Source organism: Doryrhamphus excisus, linkage group LG1, assembly GCF_037039965.1.
Source record: "Doryrhamphus excisus strain RoL-2023G ecotype Guam linkage group LG1, RoL_Dexc_Guam_v1.1, whole genome shotgun sequence".
Lineage (NCBI taxonomy): Eukaryota > Metazoa > Chordata > Actinopteri > Syngnathiformes > Syngnathidae > Doryrhamphus > Doryrhamphus excisus.
This window is the reverse complement of record NC_136357.1, coordinates 17,798,887-17,816,357: the sequence shown is the minus strand read 5'-3', so window position 1 is coordinate 17,816,357 and position 17,471 is coordinate 17,798,887. Positions and strand designations below refer to the sequence as shown.

The following is a 17,471-nucleotide window of genomic DNA, read 5'->3' as shown; positions in this document are numbered from 1 at the left end:
GGAATCTGATGCATGTTCAAATGAAATAAAATCATTACCATTACTTACAGTGTCATGTGCCGCGGAAGGATATACTACTAGGATATACTGTGCTCAGTGTCAGCCGCACTTGTCTCAATGGCTTAACTATCGAGACCATCATCGAGGTTAAAGGTCGTATTGTCACAGGCTACTGTTGGCTATACCACGCCCTCCTTTTCTACTTCCCTCCCATAAGTCAGATTGACTTGACATTTCTTTGGGGTATTTGCCGTGATCCGTACTACCTTTATGTGATTGACAAGCACAAGGTTGGTTGACTGCCAACAAAATGTCTTGTACACTTCATTTTTCATAAGTCATTTAGCATTTGCCTAATCATGATAATACTGCATGCTAGCAAGTATCTAAAACATTCACGGTCACACCCCAGAATCACTAATGGAATGAGCATAGAAGGAGTCCCAGACCGTACTACAATCCGTATGGCTGTACTGTAATACTCTATTGACCCTATAGTGTCATAAAACTGCTTGCTGAAATGACAGGGTACAGTCCATACATGTCGTGTGCGTGTGGGGCGGTATTTAAGACGGGGGTGCGTCACCACAGGCCGGTGCGTCAGTCCCCAACTGGGCAAAGCTGTGGTCGCGGTATTAGTCCTGCAGCAGCCGCACTGGGATAGGAAACTAGCGGTGGCTTGTTTTTGGTCGGGCAAGGAGCGTTCTAGGGAGACTATAACAAGAGGTGAACGAGGAGGAAATGAAATGGAAAACAGCTGCTCAGGAGCTAACGCTACCGACGCGAAGCACCGGTATATTTAAACGTGTGCGACGCAATGAGCTTCCTAGCAGTAAAAAACATTTCCTCTACAAATATTTCAATATTATTACACAACAAGCATCAAAAGAGGATGCTGAGGATGCTGGGATATGAGTCATGTGACCTCAGGACTTTGCCATCACTTACAGTATATTGTAGTACAGTCAAACCTCGGTTTTGTATGCTTCATTTTTGGTCAAAAATACTTACAATTTGACTTTAGTTTTTGTACACTGTCTCACGTTTGATACCGTAACAAGCTAGTCTGTTTGTCTTGTATTGTATCGTTCGGTTTGGGAACGCTACAGTTTTCTCATGATTCAGTTTTTGTCTAAAATTTGCTTTGTTTTATTGTGCACTGTGTGGGTTTTCGTAAATTATTGCTCAATCTGTACCATAACATTCCGTGAAATCAAGTGTCCGAACATCATTATTGAAATGAATTCGGTTTTTTTCGCAGTTTTTGGACAGTACTGCACTTAACAAACTAGTCCATTTGCCCTGTACTCTATAATTACGCGAAATCAAGTGCTCAAATAACACAATTACATTTTACACTTGGGTTTGTAGATGGCTAGCATCAAGTGGTTAGCATGTTGGCCACACAGTCAGGAGATCAGGAAGATCTCGGATTGAAAACATGCATACTAGGTTAATTGGCAACAAATTCAAGATGAGTTGATTGTCAGAAAGGTCAGTAAGGATAATTCATAATGCCGCCTACAGAGAACATACTAACTCCTTATTTCTAAAATCACAAATACTTCAACTTGCTGATATAGTTAATATTACAATCACCTCATATTACAAATATACAACATAAGGTGGCCAGAAGTATTTCAGTATTGAACAAAGCAAAATTTGTTGTCAATCAGAAATCACTCCACACTCTTTATTGCTCTCTGGTTCTACCATATCTTACTTATTGTGTGGAAATATGGGCTAATAACTATAAAAGCAATCTTCACTCGCTAAATGTACTGCAAAAAAGGTCAGTAAGGATAATTCATAATGCCGCCTACAGAGAACATACTAACTCCTTATTTCTAAAATCACAAATACTTCAACTTGCTGATATAGTTCATCTTCAAACAGCTAAAATAATGCATAAGGCTAAAAATAAGCAATTAGCTAAAAATGTCATCCAATACTTCTCTACAAGAGAGGAGAAATATGATCTCAGGGAAGAAGTACATTTGAAACACTTCTATGCTAGGACTACGTTATGCTAGCCATAGCATTTCAGTATGTGGAATCAAACTATGGAATGGATTGAGTAAGGAAATCAAACAATGCACAACGATGAGCCAATTCAAGAAACAATACAAGCAGTTGATGTTTGCTAAATACAAGGATGAAGAGTCTTGAACCAGTCATGATGTGCTATATATATCACTATATTGACACTTACTATGGTACCCATTATGGCATTGGATGCTCATTTCACCTCCTACTTCGGTATGAGGTGCATTATTAAAAAAAAAAAAACAAAAAAAAACCTTAAACTGTATTATGGAAAGCAGAAAGTGAACAAATGTAACAGTTACTGATTGTAAAAGTACCAGATGGAGGGGTAGGATTTAATAAGCTTTGCTTCTTCCTACTCCTTTTGGACATGTGGAACTGGGAACTGATTATGGGATGCACTCAATTGGAATCTGATGCATGTTCAAATGAAATAAAACCATTACCATTACCATTACCATTACCATTACCATTACCATTACCATTACCATTACCATTACCATTACCATTACCATTACCATTACCATTACCATTACCATTACCAATTGGTGACTCCAAATTGTCCATAGGTATGAATGTGAGTGTGAATGGTTGTTTGTCTATATGTGCGCTGTGATTGGCTGGCCACCAGTCCAGGGTGGACCCCGCCTCTCGCCCGAATACAGCTGGGATTGGCTCCAGCATACCCGCAACCCTAGTGAAGATAAGCTACATTTTGTAGATTGTCTGCAATTTTCATACAATATTTTGCACGTAACAAAGCAGTCCTTTTGCCCTGCACTGTATCACCCCGTGAAATCAAAAGTCTAAACAACACTATTGAATTGGAATAAAATTTTTCCGGTTTTGGAAAACTCCAATTGTTTTATGATTTTGTTTTTGTCCAGAATTTGCCTCGGTTTTTGTACACTATTGCACTTAGCAAACTAGTCTGTTTGCACTGTACTGTATCGTTCTGTGAAATCAACTGGCCAAACAACACTTGGATTTGAATTTGATTTTTTTATTTCAGTTTTGGAATGCCCCAGTTGTTGTGCGATTTGATGTTAATTAATATTTTTTGTCAGCTTTTGTAAACCATCTTGATTTCCATACAATATTGCACATAGCAAACTTTTTTGTAGAAAATGTGTTTCAATTTTTGTGTAGTAGTCTAGTTTGAAATCGTGAAATCAAGTTCCCAAAAAACACGACTGAATTTGAAATTTGTAATGAACAGTGGATGGATGGATTGATCCTAACTGAATGGATTGCAAGATAGACCGGGAAAGTAGAGGCTTTTCTAAAATGTTGTTAATAGCTGACTTTTGTTGGTTAGCGCGCAGACCTCACAACTAGGAGACCAGGGTTCAATTCCACCCTTGGCCATCTCTGTGTGGAGTTTGCATGTTCTCCCCGTGTATGCGTGGGTTTCCTCCCACATTCCAAAAACATGCTAGGTTAATTGGTGACTCCAAATTGTCCATAGGTATGATTGTGAGTGTGAATGGTTGTTTGTCTATATGTGCCATGTGATTGGCTCATGAGGAAAAAGCGGTAGAAAATGAATGAATGAATTTGGATATGCAACCTTAAAAATGGATGGATGATGGAAAAGCATGTTGTCCAAACTGCTTTTTGGGTGATGTCACTGCTTGCCAAATCAGTCGCGTCGTGCTTTCGCTATGTCCGTCTCCTCAAAGGATGCTGATTGGTCCTTTTTTTTTTGCATTGCATAGCATAGCATCATCTTCCACCTTGGCAATGTGGGATTGTGAGCTGAGGTCACAAGCTGGCAGGAATTTATAATAAAACAAGATGCCAGAACCACTCAGTCGTTGTTGCAGAGGCAGCCAGACCTGAACGCGGTGGCGGTGGCAGTGGCGGCTGTTTGCTTTTTGGGGTTGCTGCACACGCAAGGTGCAACCGTCCAGGAATTCAGCACTTTGGACAGCACCTAGACCAGCTCTCACGGCACAAACATTCCAACACTGCACTCAGATCAAAAAGCAGCGCCCAGAGTGCTTTGTGGTCAGAAAAGAGATTGTGTTCTTGCAGGGGAGAATGCCGGAAGGTGTATAAGACACTTTTTGTGACAGAGCGGAATCTGTGCTTTGCCCACTGAGGGCTGCATTTTTAAAACACACTAATGTATAAACACTATAAAACCAATAAATTTTTCTCTGTGATTATTCTTATGTTTTTGACGGTCAAACCAAATATTTTTTAAAGGGGACCTGTTGTGCAAATTTTGTGGACTCCTATAGAGCAGCTACACACAATGACCTGCACAGAAAACTTTCTAGATCTTCCAGAATCTGCACCTATTCAAGCTGTATTTGATTTGTGCTTCCTGCCAAAAAAGTCTGTTTTAATTTATTCCACTCATGGCCCGCCTCTGGAAATGCCCACTCCGCTGTGATTGGTCACACGCCCGAAGTACGTTCTAACTATGAACCATATAAGGAAGTCTGCCCTCTATGACATCACAAAGGAGCGGTTTTACCACGCCTTTTCAAACTGAGCGTTTTGAGTCATTCCAAACATCTTTTAGGGCTCACTTCCAAATGCGGAAACCTCATTATCTGAAACTTTGGCATCGTTTAACACGAGAATACAACATTCAAACTACATTTATAGGTCAGAAAAGTGGAAAAAGCATAATGCACATGTGCAATTTTAATTATTGTTTAGGATTCATTTATTTCAAGATGCAGAATTGCAGAAGAAATGTTATTAAGTGTTTCCATTATTGAAGACGGTAACCATTTATCTCATCCTATTTTAGGCAGTCGGGAGGCAGCGTTCACCTACGCCATCACGGCGGCGGGCGTGGCACACGCCATCACGGCGGCATGCAGCCAGGGCAACCTGAGCCAATGCGGCTGCGACCGGGAGAAGCAGGGCTACTACAACCAGGAGGAGGGCTGGAAGTGGGGAGGCTGCTCGGCCGACATCAAATACGGCATTGAGTTCTCCCGCCGCTTTGTCGACGCCCGGGAGATTAAGAAGACGCCGCGTCGCCTGATGAACCTGCACAACAACGAGGCAGGGAGAAAGGTAACAAAAGTGTTTAGGTGGATGTCCTTCATCTTCACTCATTTCAACCGTATGACAAAAAATGGCAGCTTCCCAAAAATAATAAAATAAAATAAAATAAAATAAAAATTTTAAAAATATAAAATATTTGTTTCTAATTTTGAATGATGTGTGGGTTTTCTCCGGATACTCCGGTTTCCTCCCACATTCCAAAAACATGCTAGGTTAATTAGCCACTCCAAATTGTCCATAGGTATGAATGTGAGTGTGAATGGTTGTTTGTCTATATGTGCCCTGTGATTGGCTGGCCACCAGTCCAGGATGTACCCCGCCTCTTGCCCATAGTTAGCTGGGATAGGCTCCAGCATACCCCCTAGTGATGATAAGCGTTTTGTTTAACCCATTAGTTTAAATTGGAAAAAAAACAATTGCTTCCATTAAAAAAACATTTTGTTTTATTATTTGTATTTATTTTGATTTATTATTTTTCATCATCAACAGCAACATTGGTTTTCATGTATTGCTATTTTTCTTAAATTTTCAAATGTAAAGCTTTTTGCTTGTTCACTTCTCAAAAACTGCTGTACTTTTTTCAATGTGTATTTTTTCCAATGTACTTCAGCCTGAAATATACATATCAAATATTCATCACATTGTGGTTTGTTTAGTCCTTTAAGAGCCAGTATGCCACTGTTATAATGCCACTGTTTTTTAATTTAAAAATAATATATAGCTTCCAAAAAAAAATTCAGGGAGTAACATCGATTTTTATGATTTTTTTTTTTTACATTTTTTATAAAAAAAAGTCCTGAAAATATTTGTATTTTTTTATCCTTGTTATATTGTCCTGTGAAATTCATTAAATTGAAATCATGAATTCAGTTTTTACAAATGTATTTTTAAATGATTTATCTCAAAATGTTGCTGCATGCTTTGTATGGGAACAAGTAGCGCCCCCTGGTGGACAGATCGAACAAATAAGAACATAAAAAATGACAATAGTGTATATTCAGGGATCAAAAATGACATTTTAAATGGTTTCAATGGAACATTTCTAGTCACAGGGCGCAAACTAAGCGTGTGAAAAAAAATCGATATTAATCGATACATCGATGCGCATGCGTGCGATGCGAGTGCATTGGCTCATTCACTGGGTATCGACGCAATTAACGGGTGAAATCGAGATTCATCGCGATGCGTTTGTGGGTATCGGTAAAATCCGATTCAAGTGCTGTTTTATTAATGTTCAACTTTGCCCGATATGCTGTTCCCTAGGTGCCATGAATGCACCATCATTATTTCGCGTTTGTATTGAATACGATCTTCCGCTGCTTTCCAAATTGTCCAGGAGCTATTTATCCGTCCCCAAATAGTCCCCCCCCCGAACGAGTTTTTCAGCACAGCAGGTGACATTAGAACAGCAGAGCAGTTGGCTTCTTCATGATTTTTTAAACAATTTTAAAAGGGTAGAAGTTGTTTTACACTTTCTGCTCCTCACTACTGCATTAGCCTAGCTGCTAGCGCATTCATATTAAGATAAGATAAGATATGCCTTTATTCGTCCCTCAGTGGGGAAATTTGCATTGCACGGCAGCAAGAGTACAGAATCAGTTAAGCAGTACAAAATACACAATATAAAAAAATAAACAATATAAACAACCCTAGTATTAACAAATCAACAGTTTTACCCAGAGTTAGATACAAATACAGTATGCAGATAATATGAAACAAGATGAGATATATGACCATATTAGCAGTATGTTTTACAGACAGCAATATAAACAAACATTGATTGCACTGTTGAAAGTTGAAAGTGAAAGTGAAAGTTGTTTTTGAAAAGTTGTTGCTGTTTTAAGATGGCAGAAAGAATGATGAAGTGGTGCATAGTAAAAAAGATAAACAGCACTTTAGTTGAATTTACTGCCAAGTGCTTATAAGAAATAAAGCCAAATCCTTTTTGTAGGACCATACTGAATACCATTTGCATTATGTTGAATTGCATCATATCGCAAGAAATTGCACCATCGGATTGCATTGATTTGAACTAAATGATTATTTAACCGTATCGCATCGTATTGCCAGAAAATTCCATGTATCGTTAAAGTATGGTATCGCTGGCAGTGCATGGAATCGTCCTCAGTGCTGAGATTGACACCCCTAGCGCACACGTCACCGTTTGTGTGGTGTTGCCACGTTAGGCTAATTTAAGGAACCAAGATGACAAATCTAAAGTAAAAACGAGTCTCATGTGGTATAATTCAACACAGCCTTGGAAATAAAAAAAAACCCCAAAACGACTGGCACAAGACATCCCCGCAACGTGCTGGGGGTTGAGCTGTTGCAACATGACCACATGACCGTGTGTCCATGCACGGATGCTCAGATGGTGATGACGTGTCCCAGCAGAGGCAGCAAACAGTCCCAGTACGCAAGCTGCAAGTCATACGGCCATGATGGATGATCAAAACGTGCTGATTGATCCATCACACTCTTGTTGGGCTCCGGTCAATTACTGACATTTCTTTCCACCGGAGCCGCGGCCAACTCCCCGGCGAGTGTTTGCGTGCTATTCGTCATCTCCGCTGACAAGAAGAGAGCAAGATGAGCGTGAGGGATGAATCTAAAATGAGAAATGAAGTGGGATTCTATATTGACGAATGGTCCGCATGGATTTTGTATTTTTTGTAAGTCAGCATAAAGACGGGAACGTGCCAAAATTCAATGTGTCGATTCACCGTGTGACAGTGTTGGATAGATGGCACGCGCAGTTGCAGTACAGAATGAAGATATGGCTGTGGCTGTAGGCAACCCCCTGATGGCACTAGCTGCATCTCAAGTACCATGAATGGTAAAGATCCAACAGCTTTAAATACCTTTGCATGGGCTTTAAAATACCAGTAGACTGGTCAAACTATTCTTTATAACGAACTTCTTACCGCTATTACAACATTGGTTCTGTTGCTCCTGTGTCGTGCCATATACTTGTATGAATTAGCATGTGGTCAATGAGAGCTACATTTTCTCATGCAATCCAAATCATTGTAAAACAATGAAAAAGTGACTTGTTATATATAATGACTTATCACATTTCGGAAGTAAGCGTTATTTGTGCATTTCAATAATTAGTTAATATAATTATGCTTGAACAACAATAATAATATAATACAATGTGATTTTTTAAATTGCAAAAAAAGTCCAAAATTTGTAAAAAAAAAAAAATAATAATAATAAAATTTAAATATTATATAATATATATTTATATATAAATATAATTATAATATAAATATATAAATATAATTTATATATAAATATTAATAAAATATTAAATAGTAAAATAATTAATAATTAATACATTTTAATATTAATATAACACTTTAATGTGCAATATAAAATTGACAAATTTAGAAAAAAAAATCCTCTGCTTTTGTTGTCCAGCATTTTTAAACCAGTTTTGCAAGATAAAAAATATTAAATTATGAAATTAAATTTCTTCAATTTTTTTTTTCTTTCCTGTGTGTTGCTTTCGTGGAAGACGCTCCTCCCTGTCCATCATCATGCATTGAATTTACTTACAAAAAGCTTTTTACAGCCATAAACTGGATGAGCTGATAAAAAAGGATCTTTTTCCCTGTGTTGTAAAAAAGCTCTAAAAGGTCCATTGTAAATCATGTGACGCGTGGAGTGTGTATGTGTGTGTGTGTTTGTGTGTGTTGTAACAGATGAGAGGCTTTTGACGGACACGCTGTAAGTAGACGTTTCCATCTCCTTGTCAGGACACTCAGTGCTCCGAATTCCTTGTGGCTTTTTTTTTGTTGCTCTTTACATTTTTGGGAATCTTGACAACGCCGGACAACCAAAGCCTGCAGAGAATCAGCAAACAACTGGCCGGTGTGTGTGCATGTGTGTGTGTATGTTTGATCGAAATAATGAGGTGGCAGGAAATATCCACTTAGTGGGAAAGAAAGGAAAAACACACCCTGAAGACATCAACTTTCTTCTCCTTTGAAGTTGCTAGCAGCATCTTTCATTATAATGGAATATCATGCACAATATTTCTATTATGAAGTACTTTCATTAGTATTGCTAAGTATCACCCACATTGTACAAATATTACATGAGGAAAATGACATGTCAGTATCTGAGATGAAGTGATGGGCAAAACCATACATCAACATGTAAAGTTATACTATTTATACTCATTGGAACCCGCAAGCCATGCTGGGTAACTTTTTTTGTGTGTTACTTTCTTGCTGGTTATAGTGTAAAACAGTAATTTTGGCGGGCGGCACGCCGGGCGAGTGGTTAGCGCGCAGACCTCACAGCTAGGAGACCAAGGTTCAATTCCACCCTCGGCCATCTCTGTGTGGAGTTTGCATGTTCTCCCCGTGCATGCATGGGTGATCACTAAACTCATCACACAGCAACTTAACGCTCCCAAGTTCATTCATTCATTCATTTTCTACCGCTTTTTCCTCACAAAGGTCGCAGGGGTCCTGGAGCCTATCCCAACTGTCTTCGGGCGAGAAGCGGGGTACACCCTGGACTGGTGGCCAGCCAATCACAGGGCACATATAGACAAACAACCATTCACACTCACATTCATACCTATGGAGAATTTGGAGTGGCCAATTAACCTAGCATGTTTTTGGAATGTGGGAGGAAACCGGAGTACCCGGAGAAAACCCACTCCCAAGTTATAACTAATAAATATCCAAACATATACCAATATATCGGCTGCACGGCGGACGTGTGGTTAGCGCGCAGACCTCACAGCTAGGAGAACCGGGTTCAATTCCACCCTCAGCCATCTCTCTCTGGAGTTTGCATGTTCTCCCTGTGCATGCATGGGTGATCACTAAACTCATCACACAGCAACTTAACACTCCCAAGTTATAACTAGTAAATATACAAACATATACCAATATATCGACTGCACGGCAGACGAGTGGTTTGCGCGCAGACCTCACAGCTAGGAGACCAGGGTTCAATTCCACTCTCGGCCATCTCTGTGTGGAGTTTGCATGTTCTCCTCGTGCATACATGGGTGATCACTAAACTCATCACACAACAACTTAACACTCCCAAGTTATAGCTAATAAATATACAAACATATACCAATATATCAGCTGCACGGCGGACGAGTGGTTAGCGCGCAGACCTCACAGCTAGGAGACCAGGGTTCAATTCCACCCTCGGCCATCTCTGTGTGGAGTTTGCATGTTCTCCCCGTGCATGTGTGGGTTTTCTCCGGGTACTCCGGTTTCCTCCCACATTCCAAAAACGCAACCCGCTTAGTATGTACTATATCAGTATACTTGTCGTCTCAGTCTAATAGTATTTGGTATACTTGGTTGACTGTTAACGACGGGCATTTATGTTAGCGTCAAATACATAATTATAGAGTTTGGTGAGACAATTTGATGTTGATTGTGTATTATTTATATTCCATTCCATACAAGCATGAAGTAAAAGTGGCTGTTTTGTACTCAAAAAGGCAAACTAAGGAGTCAGGAGCAAGGATAAATTATGTACCACATCCTTCAGTCCATTCCGCGTGAATTATGGTGTGATTCCGAATACTATGAACTAGAAGCCACAAGTGTTTGGCTTAAGTTGAGTATAAAGTCAACATGTTGTCATTTGAAGGTCAGTGTTTTGTGTCAAGTGACAGATTTGAAAGGGAAAAAAGCCGAGAACGCAATCTTTCTTTGACCGATAATTGGCCAAATTGAAATGAGTTGGCTTATTATGTACGCATAGTTTATTTGCAAAGTACGCATGAGGCTGCAACACAAGTTTCTCATTTGTCCAACTTGGATGATAGGCTCATTTTTTTCAAAATAAAGGACAATTTCAACGAGGATCTGATATGCGTCGTATTCAGTCTTTGTGTATGGAAACGTCGACGTAGATTGTTTTGATGTTGTCATAATATATTCATTCATTCATTTTCTAGCGCTTTTTCCTCACGAGGGTCACGGGGGTGCTGGAGCCTATCCCAGCTGTCTTTGGGCGAGAGGCGGGGTACACCCTGGACTGGTGGCCAGCCAATCCTAGGGCACATATAGACAAACAACCATTCACATTCACATTCATACCTATGGACAATTTGGAGTGGCCAATTAACCTAGCATGTTTTTGGAATGTGGGAGGAAACCGGAGTACCCGGAGAAACCCACGCATGCACAGGGAAAACATGCAAACTCCACACAGAGATGGCCGAGGGTGGAATTGAACCCTGGTCTCTTAGCTGTGAGGTCTGCGCGCTAACCACTAGACCGCCGTTCCGCCGTCATAATATATAATGCAAGATAAATCAAGGTAGTTCATACCAGTACGTGTAATTTGCCTTTGAGTATCCCAACAACGGCATCAAACATGGGACCAAACATGGGACCTTTAAATGTGGCATTTCATCTCCACAGGTCCTAGAAGAAAGGATGAAGCTGGAGTGCAAGTGCCACGGCGTGTCGGGCTCCTGCACCACCAAGACGTGCTGGACGACGCTCCCCAAGTTCCGGGAGATTGGCTACGTGCTAAAGGACAAATACAACGAGGCCGTGCACGTGGAAGTGGTGCGGGCGAGCCGCCTGCGCCAGCCCACCCACCTGAAGGTGAAGCAGACTCAGGGCTACCGCAAGCCCATGGACACGGACCTCGTCTACATCGAGAGGTCGCCCAACTACTGCGAGGAGGACGCGGCCACGGGCAGCGTGGGCACGCGCGGCCGCCTCTGCAACCGCACCTCGCCGCACACGGACGGCTGCGACCTGATGTGCTGCGGGCGGGGCTACAACACGCACCAGTATACCAAAGTGTGGCAGTGCAACTGTAAGTTCCAGTGGTGCTGCTTCGTCAAGTGCAACACGTGCAGCGAGCGGACGGAGGTGTTTACCTGCAAGTAGGACACGAGAATGGGAGGGGCCCGGCGAGAGATCTTTTTGTCCCGTCGAGAACCGGCTTCAGCTCTTCACTGCACCGTTTTGCACAGAAGAATCCAAACAAACACCAGGCGGGGCACCAGATGCCCCTGGACGCGAGGATGTACGTCGTGAGACGATGGCGCATGAGTGGCATCACGGGACGATGGAGCACGAGTGACGTCTTTTTGTCGCATTTCCACCACAAATAAGAAAGGAGCGCTGGACTGGAGGTGGACAAACAACGCATGTTGGACACGAATGTTCTTAGCAAGGTGTACCAAAAAACTCTTGTTGCTGCCAACTGGAATACGGTGGAGCTAATGTTAGTCTTCCAGTCACACTGGAACTTGTCTGTTGTGAACACTGAAAAATAAAATGTTTATTTATGTAATAGTATCTTTAAAAAAAACAAAGCACTAACGGGTAGAGATGTCTTTTTTGTACTAAGTGTAAAGAAAGTACTTTAAGAACTCTTGACTGAAGCTGTATGTCGTTAAGGCTCGTAGGTGCACACTTGGGCTTTGGTACTCTGGTCCGGACCAAAAATGTAAAATACTTTTTTTTTTCAGAAGAATAAATTGAATACAGAGGTTATTTTTATATCCAGTGTAACGTTTTGGATGCCAGTACTCTCAAAACGATTTCTTGCCAAGTCAAAACTTTTTTCCGGTTTATTTGGTGTGAACCCAAGGAGGGGACCGGGACCATTTAAACCAGGGGTTTTGGTCAAATGTGAACATACGGACCAAACATACGAAGCAAGCAGACAAATACATAATATAATAATAATAATAATATAATAATGTAAAATGCCTTGGAAGTTACTTTTCGAAAAAGTATATTCTTAAAAATCTAAGCTAGTAAATATAGCAGAATATAAAAATTCATTCATTTATTTTCTACCGCTTATCCTCACGAGGGTCGCGGGGGTTCCTGCAACTTACAGTGAAGAAAATAAGTATTTGAACACCCTGCTATTTTGCTATTTCTCCCACTTAGAAATCATGGAGGGGTCTGAAATTTTCATCGTAGGTGCATGTCCACTGTGAGAGAGATAAACTAAAAAGAAAAATCCAGAAATCACAATGCATGATTTTTTAACAATTTATTTGTGTGATACAGCTGCAAATAAGTATTTGAACACCTGTGTATCATCTAGAATTCTGACCCTGAAAGACCTGTTAGTCTGCCAATTAGAAGTCCACCTGCACTCCATGTATCATCCTGAATCAGATGCACCTGTTTGAGGTCGTTAGCTGCATAAAGACACCTGTCCACCCCATACAATCAGTAAGACTTTAACTTGTAACATGGCGAAGACCAAAGAGCTGTCCAAAGACACCAGAGACAAAATTGTACACCTCCACAAGGCTGGAAAGGGCTACGGAGCAATTACCAAGCAGCTTGGTGAAAAAAGGTCCACTGTTGGAGCTATCATTAGAAAATGGAAGAAGCTAAACATGACGGTCAATCTCAATCGGAGTGGAGCCCCATGCAAGATATCACCTCGTGGGGTCTCAATGATTCTAAGAAAGGTGAGGAATCAGCCCAGAACTACACGACAGGACTTGGTCAATGACCTGAAAAGAGCTGGGACCACCGTTTCCAAGGTTACTGTAGGTAATACACTAAGACGTCATGATGTGAAATCATGCATGGCACGAAAGGTTCCCCTGCTTAAACCAGCACATGTCAAGGCCCGTCTTAAGTTTGCATATGACCATTTGGATGATACAGAGGAGTCATGGGAGAAAGTTTTATGGTCAGATGAGACCAAAATAGAACTTTTTGGTCATAATTCCAATAAGCGTGTTTGGAGGAAGAAGAATGAAGAGTACAATCCGAAGAACACCATCCCTACTGTGAAGCATGGGGGTGGTAGCATCATGCTTTGGGGGTGTTTTTCTGCACATGGGACAGGACGAGTGCACTGCATTAAAGAGAGGATGACTGGGGCCGTGTATTGTGAGATTTTGGGGAACAACCTCCTTCCCTCTGTCAGAGCATTGAAGATTGGTCGTGGCTGGGTCTTCCAACACGACAACGACCCGAAGCACACAGCCAGGAAAACCAAGGAGTGGCTCCGTAAGAAGCATATCAAGGTTCTAGCATGGCCCAGCCAGTCTCCAGACCTGAACCCAATCGAAAATCTTTGGAGGGAGCTCAAACTCCGTGTTTCTCAGCGACAGCCCAGAAACCTGACTGATCTAGAGAAGATCTGTGTGGAGGAGTGGGCCAAGATCCCTCCTACAGTGTGTGCAAACCTGGTGAAAAACTACAGGAAACGTTTGACCTCTGTAATAGCAAACAAAGGCTACTGTACCAAATATTAACATTCATTTTCTCAGGTGTTCAAATACTTATTTGCAGCTGTATCACACAAATAAATTGTTAAAAAATCATGCATTGTGATTTCTGGATTTTTCTTTTTAGTTTATCTCTCTCACAGTGGACATGCACCTACGATGAAAATTTCAGACCCCTCCATGATTTCTAAGTGGGAGAAATAGCAAAATAGCAGGGTGTTCAAATACTTATTTTCTTCACTGTATATCCCAGCGGGGTACACCCCGGACTGGTGGCCAGCCAATCACAGGGCACATATAGACAAACACAGAGATGGCCGAGGGTGGAATTGAACCCTGGTCTCCTAGCTGTGAGGTCTGCGTGCTAACCACTCGCCCGCCGTGTAGCCGATATATTGGTATATGTTTGTATATTTATTAGTTATAACTTGGGAGTGGGTTTTCTCCGGGTATTGCGGTTTCCTCCCACATTCCAAAAACACTAGACACCCAGAATATAAAAATAACCTACAAAATAAAAAGTATACTATAATATTTTAAAAGTAGCGTATTTTCTGGACTATAAGTCGCTCCAAAGATAAGTCGCATTTTTTGCGGGTAATTTATTTGACAAAATACTTGACCAAAACAGACATTACGTCAGTAAGTCAAGTTGTAACATTAATAAAAGAATAAATAACAGGATGAATAGGTGTAAGATATGCTAACACGATGGTTATTCAGCTACACCAAAAATAAATATGAACAGAAAAGGTAACATAAACAGTTTTAAGTACAGTAACAGTTTTCTTCATGGCAGTAAGAGTAGCCTCGGCTTTACGCCAGTCCCTAACAAGTTTATCACTTATTCCAAACTTTTTGCCTTTTGTGTTCTCAGTTGTCTTTGTAAGCTAACGTCTACTGTTTAAATATCGAATTGTTAAGAAATAGGAGATATCGGTGCAAAAGTCTAGAGTGCCCTCTTGTGGCTGGGAAATTATATATATATATATTTTTTTAAATTATATTTTCATTTATATGTCGCTCTGGAGTATAAGTTGCAGGAACAGCCAACCTTTGAAAAAAAAGTGTGACTTATAGTCCGGAAAATATGGTGTGTATATATAAATATATGTGTGTGTATAGATATATATATCGTCTTCATCATCTGTATCAATGATGATAAAGATCTGATGTTGTGGAACTGAGCTATTAACGTTTGTAGTTTAGTGTCAAATCGGGATTTTCATTTTGGCCTCATTTGGTCAAAGCGGCTCTGACTTGTTCGTTGACACACAATTTTACGTCCCAAAATTGACGCCTGAAACCAAAATGGCTGACTTTGTCTTTGTTTTGTAACATGGGTTCTATCAGAATTTTTTTTCTAAGGGATTTTTTGGCCGAAACCTGACGCACTTGCATATTTTGGTGAGTTTTCATGCATGTTATGGCCCTCAAAAATGCAAGTGAGGTCACATAGTAAACATCATTTTATTATTGAGTCGGTGGTCGGGTCCTAATAATTACAATGGTAAGAAATAATAATACAGATCATTTTTCTCACATGACAAAAAGATTATTGTGAACACTAAGAACATTTTTGTTGATCGTTTTTGGTCCAAACCAGAGTAATGAACGTCAACTGTGAATGCAGCCTAACACCCCACCCCACCCCTTTTAATTAATCACCTCATCTTCTCTGTTGACAAACTCACATTCCAACACCTTGGCTCTATTTAACTGTTGATGTTTTTTTGGTTTTTTTTGTTTGTTTTTTTGCCAGCCCGTTGTTTTTCCACACGCCGTGACGTCTTTCTGGATGTTTCCGCAGCAGGAATGTTTCATTGTTGTTTTGAGTGCTGCACTGATACTTTGCTCTTCAGTCGTGCTAAATAAAAGCCCCCCCTTTGGAAAGTATTCGCAAAGGCATATGTGCTTTATGTTGTTATGAAAGCATAGCTGCATCGACACGGAGTCAAGCTGGGATAGGCTCCAGCATACCAAGACCCTAGTGAGGATAAGCAGCATAGAAAATGGATGGATGGGTTTTTTTCTAATATTATTATTTTGATCACATTTTTAACAAATTTTTTTCAACTCTATGCTACTAAGAAATTCATTTTTCTTGTTATATTCTGTGTTTTTTTGTAAGATTAGAGTTGTTGGGTTTTTTTACATTTTCAAAAATTTCAGCTTTCCTCGTGTGCATTTTTGTCTTGAAATTATGACTTTACTCACATAATCTTTGACTTTACTCTGATAACATATTATCACTTTTTTGCAACCTATTTCCCTAAAATGTAACTTTTATATAGTTTTCTGTTTTTGATAACTTTTTTGGGAAAAAATACATATATTTAATAATTGCGATTAAAAGGCACTATTTTTCCTCATAATATTATGTGTTTATTTTTGTAAAATTTCATGTTTGACTATCATCAGATTCTTAATTTTGTTTCATAAAATTACAGTTGGATTTTTTAAAATTTCTGCTGTTTTTTTTTTTTACATTCTGACTTAACTTTTTTAAAATTTAAAATTTTTGAAAAATTGACTTTATTTAGTTTTGTTTGTATGTTGTTACTTGCTACTAAAATGAGATTATTTGTCTTCAAAATATTCCATCCATCAATTTTCTATGCCGCTTATCCTCATTAGGGTTGCGGGGGTATGCTGGAGCCTATCCCAGCTGTCTTTGGGCAAGAGGCGGGGTACACCCTGAATTGCCCGTCTTCATTAATCATAAATAAGTACAATTAGGACTTTTTTCTCATAATATTTTGGCTGCTTTTCTTTTTTTGTTTTCTTGTGCAATATTTTTAGAAACGGGCGCAGACCCAATAATAAAAGAAACAGGCTGCCAACGGCCCCCGGGCCAAACGTTGGGCACCACTGATCGCCAACGTGACACCACTATTACCAGTGTACAGTAACAACAATACAATACAAAAGAATGATCTTCGATTAAAAATCCCCCCAACATACTCATACATGCATTTCATAGAACGCAGACATTAAAAGTCATTTATTAATAATAAAGTCACGATTTTCCAGCATTTTTATCAAAGTGAAGCCTTTGAGTCAGGACTGCGCGTCCTTGAACCCGACGTCAGGAATCCACATTTTTCACTTTACGACTAAAAGCGTGTCGCTGCAAGAATGTTCCTGCTCCGTGTTGAGTGGCTCGCACATAACCAAA

General features: G+C 40.1%; 1 protein-coding gene across 2 annotated transcripts in view; it reads left to right on the top strand.

Annotated features, from left to right (window-relative positions):
• The window catches only part of wnt7bb (wingless-type MMTV integration site family, member 7Bb), a 43,358-nt gene extending 30,818 nt beyond the window's left edge, over positions 1–12,540 (top strand). For both annotated transcript variants that reach the window (XM_058075991.2, XM_058075990.2), the window contains exons 3-4: positions 4,814–5,085; positions 11,490–12,540. In XM_058075991.2, coding sequence (XP_057931974.1) covers positions 4,814–5,085; positions 11,490–11,969 — 752 coding nt within the window. In that variant the 3' untranslated portion in view covers positions 11,970–12,540. The remainder of the gene's footprint in view (positions 1–4,813; positions 5,086–11,489) is intronic.
• The last annotated feature ends 4,931 nt before the right edge of the window (positions 12,541–17,471 follow it).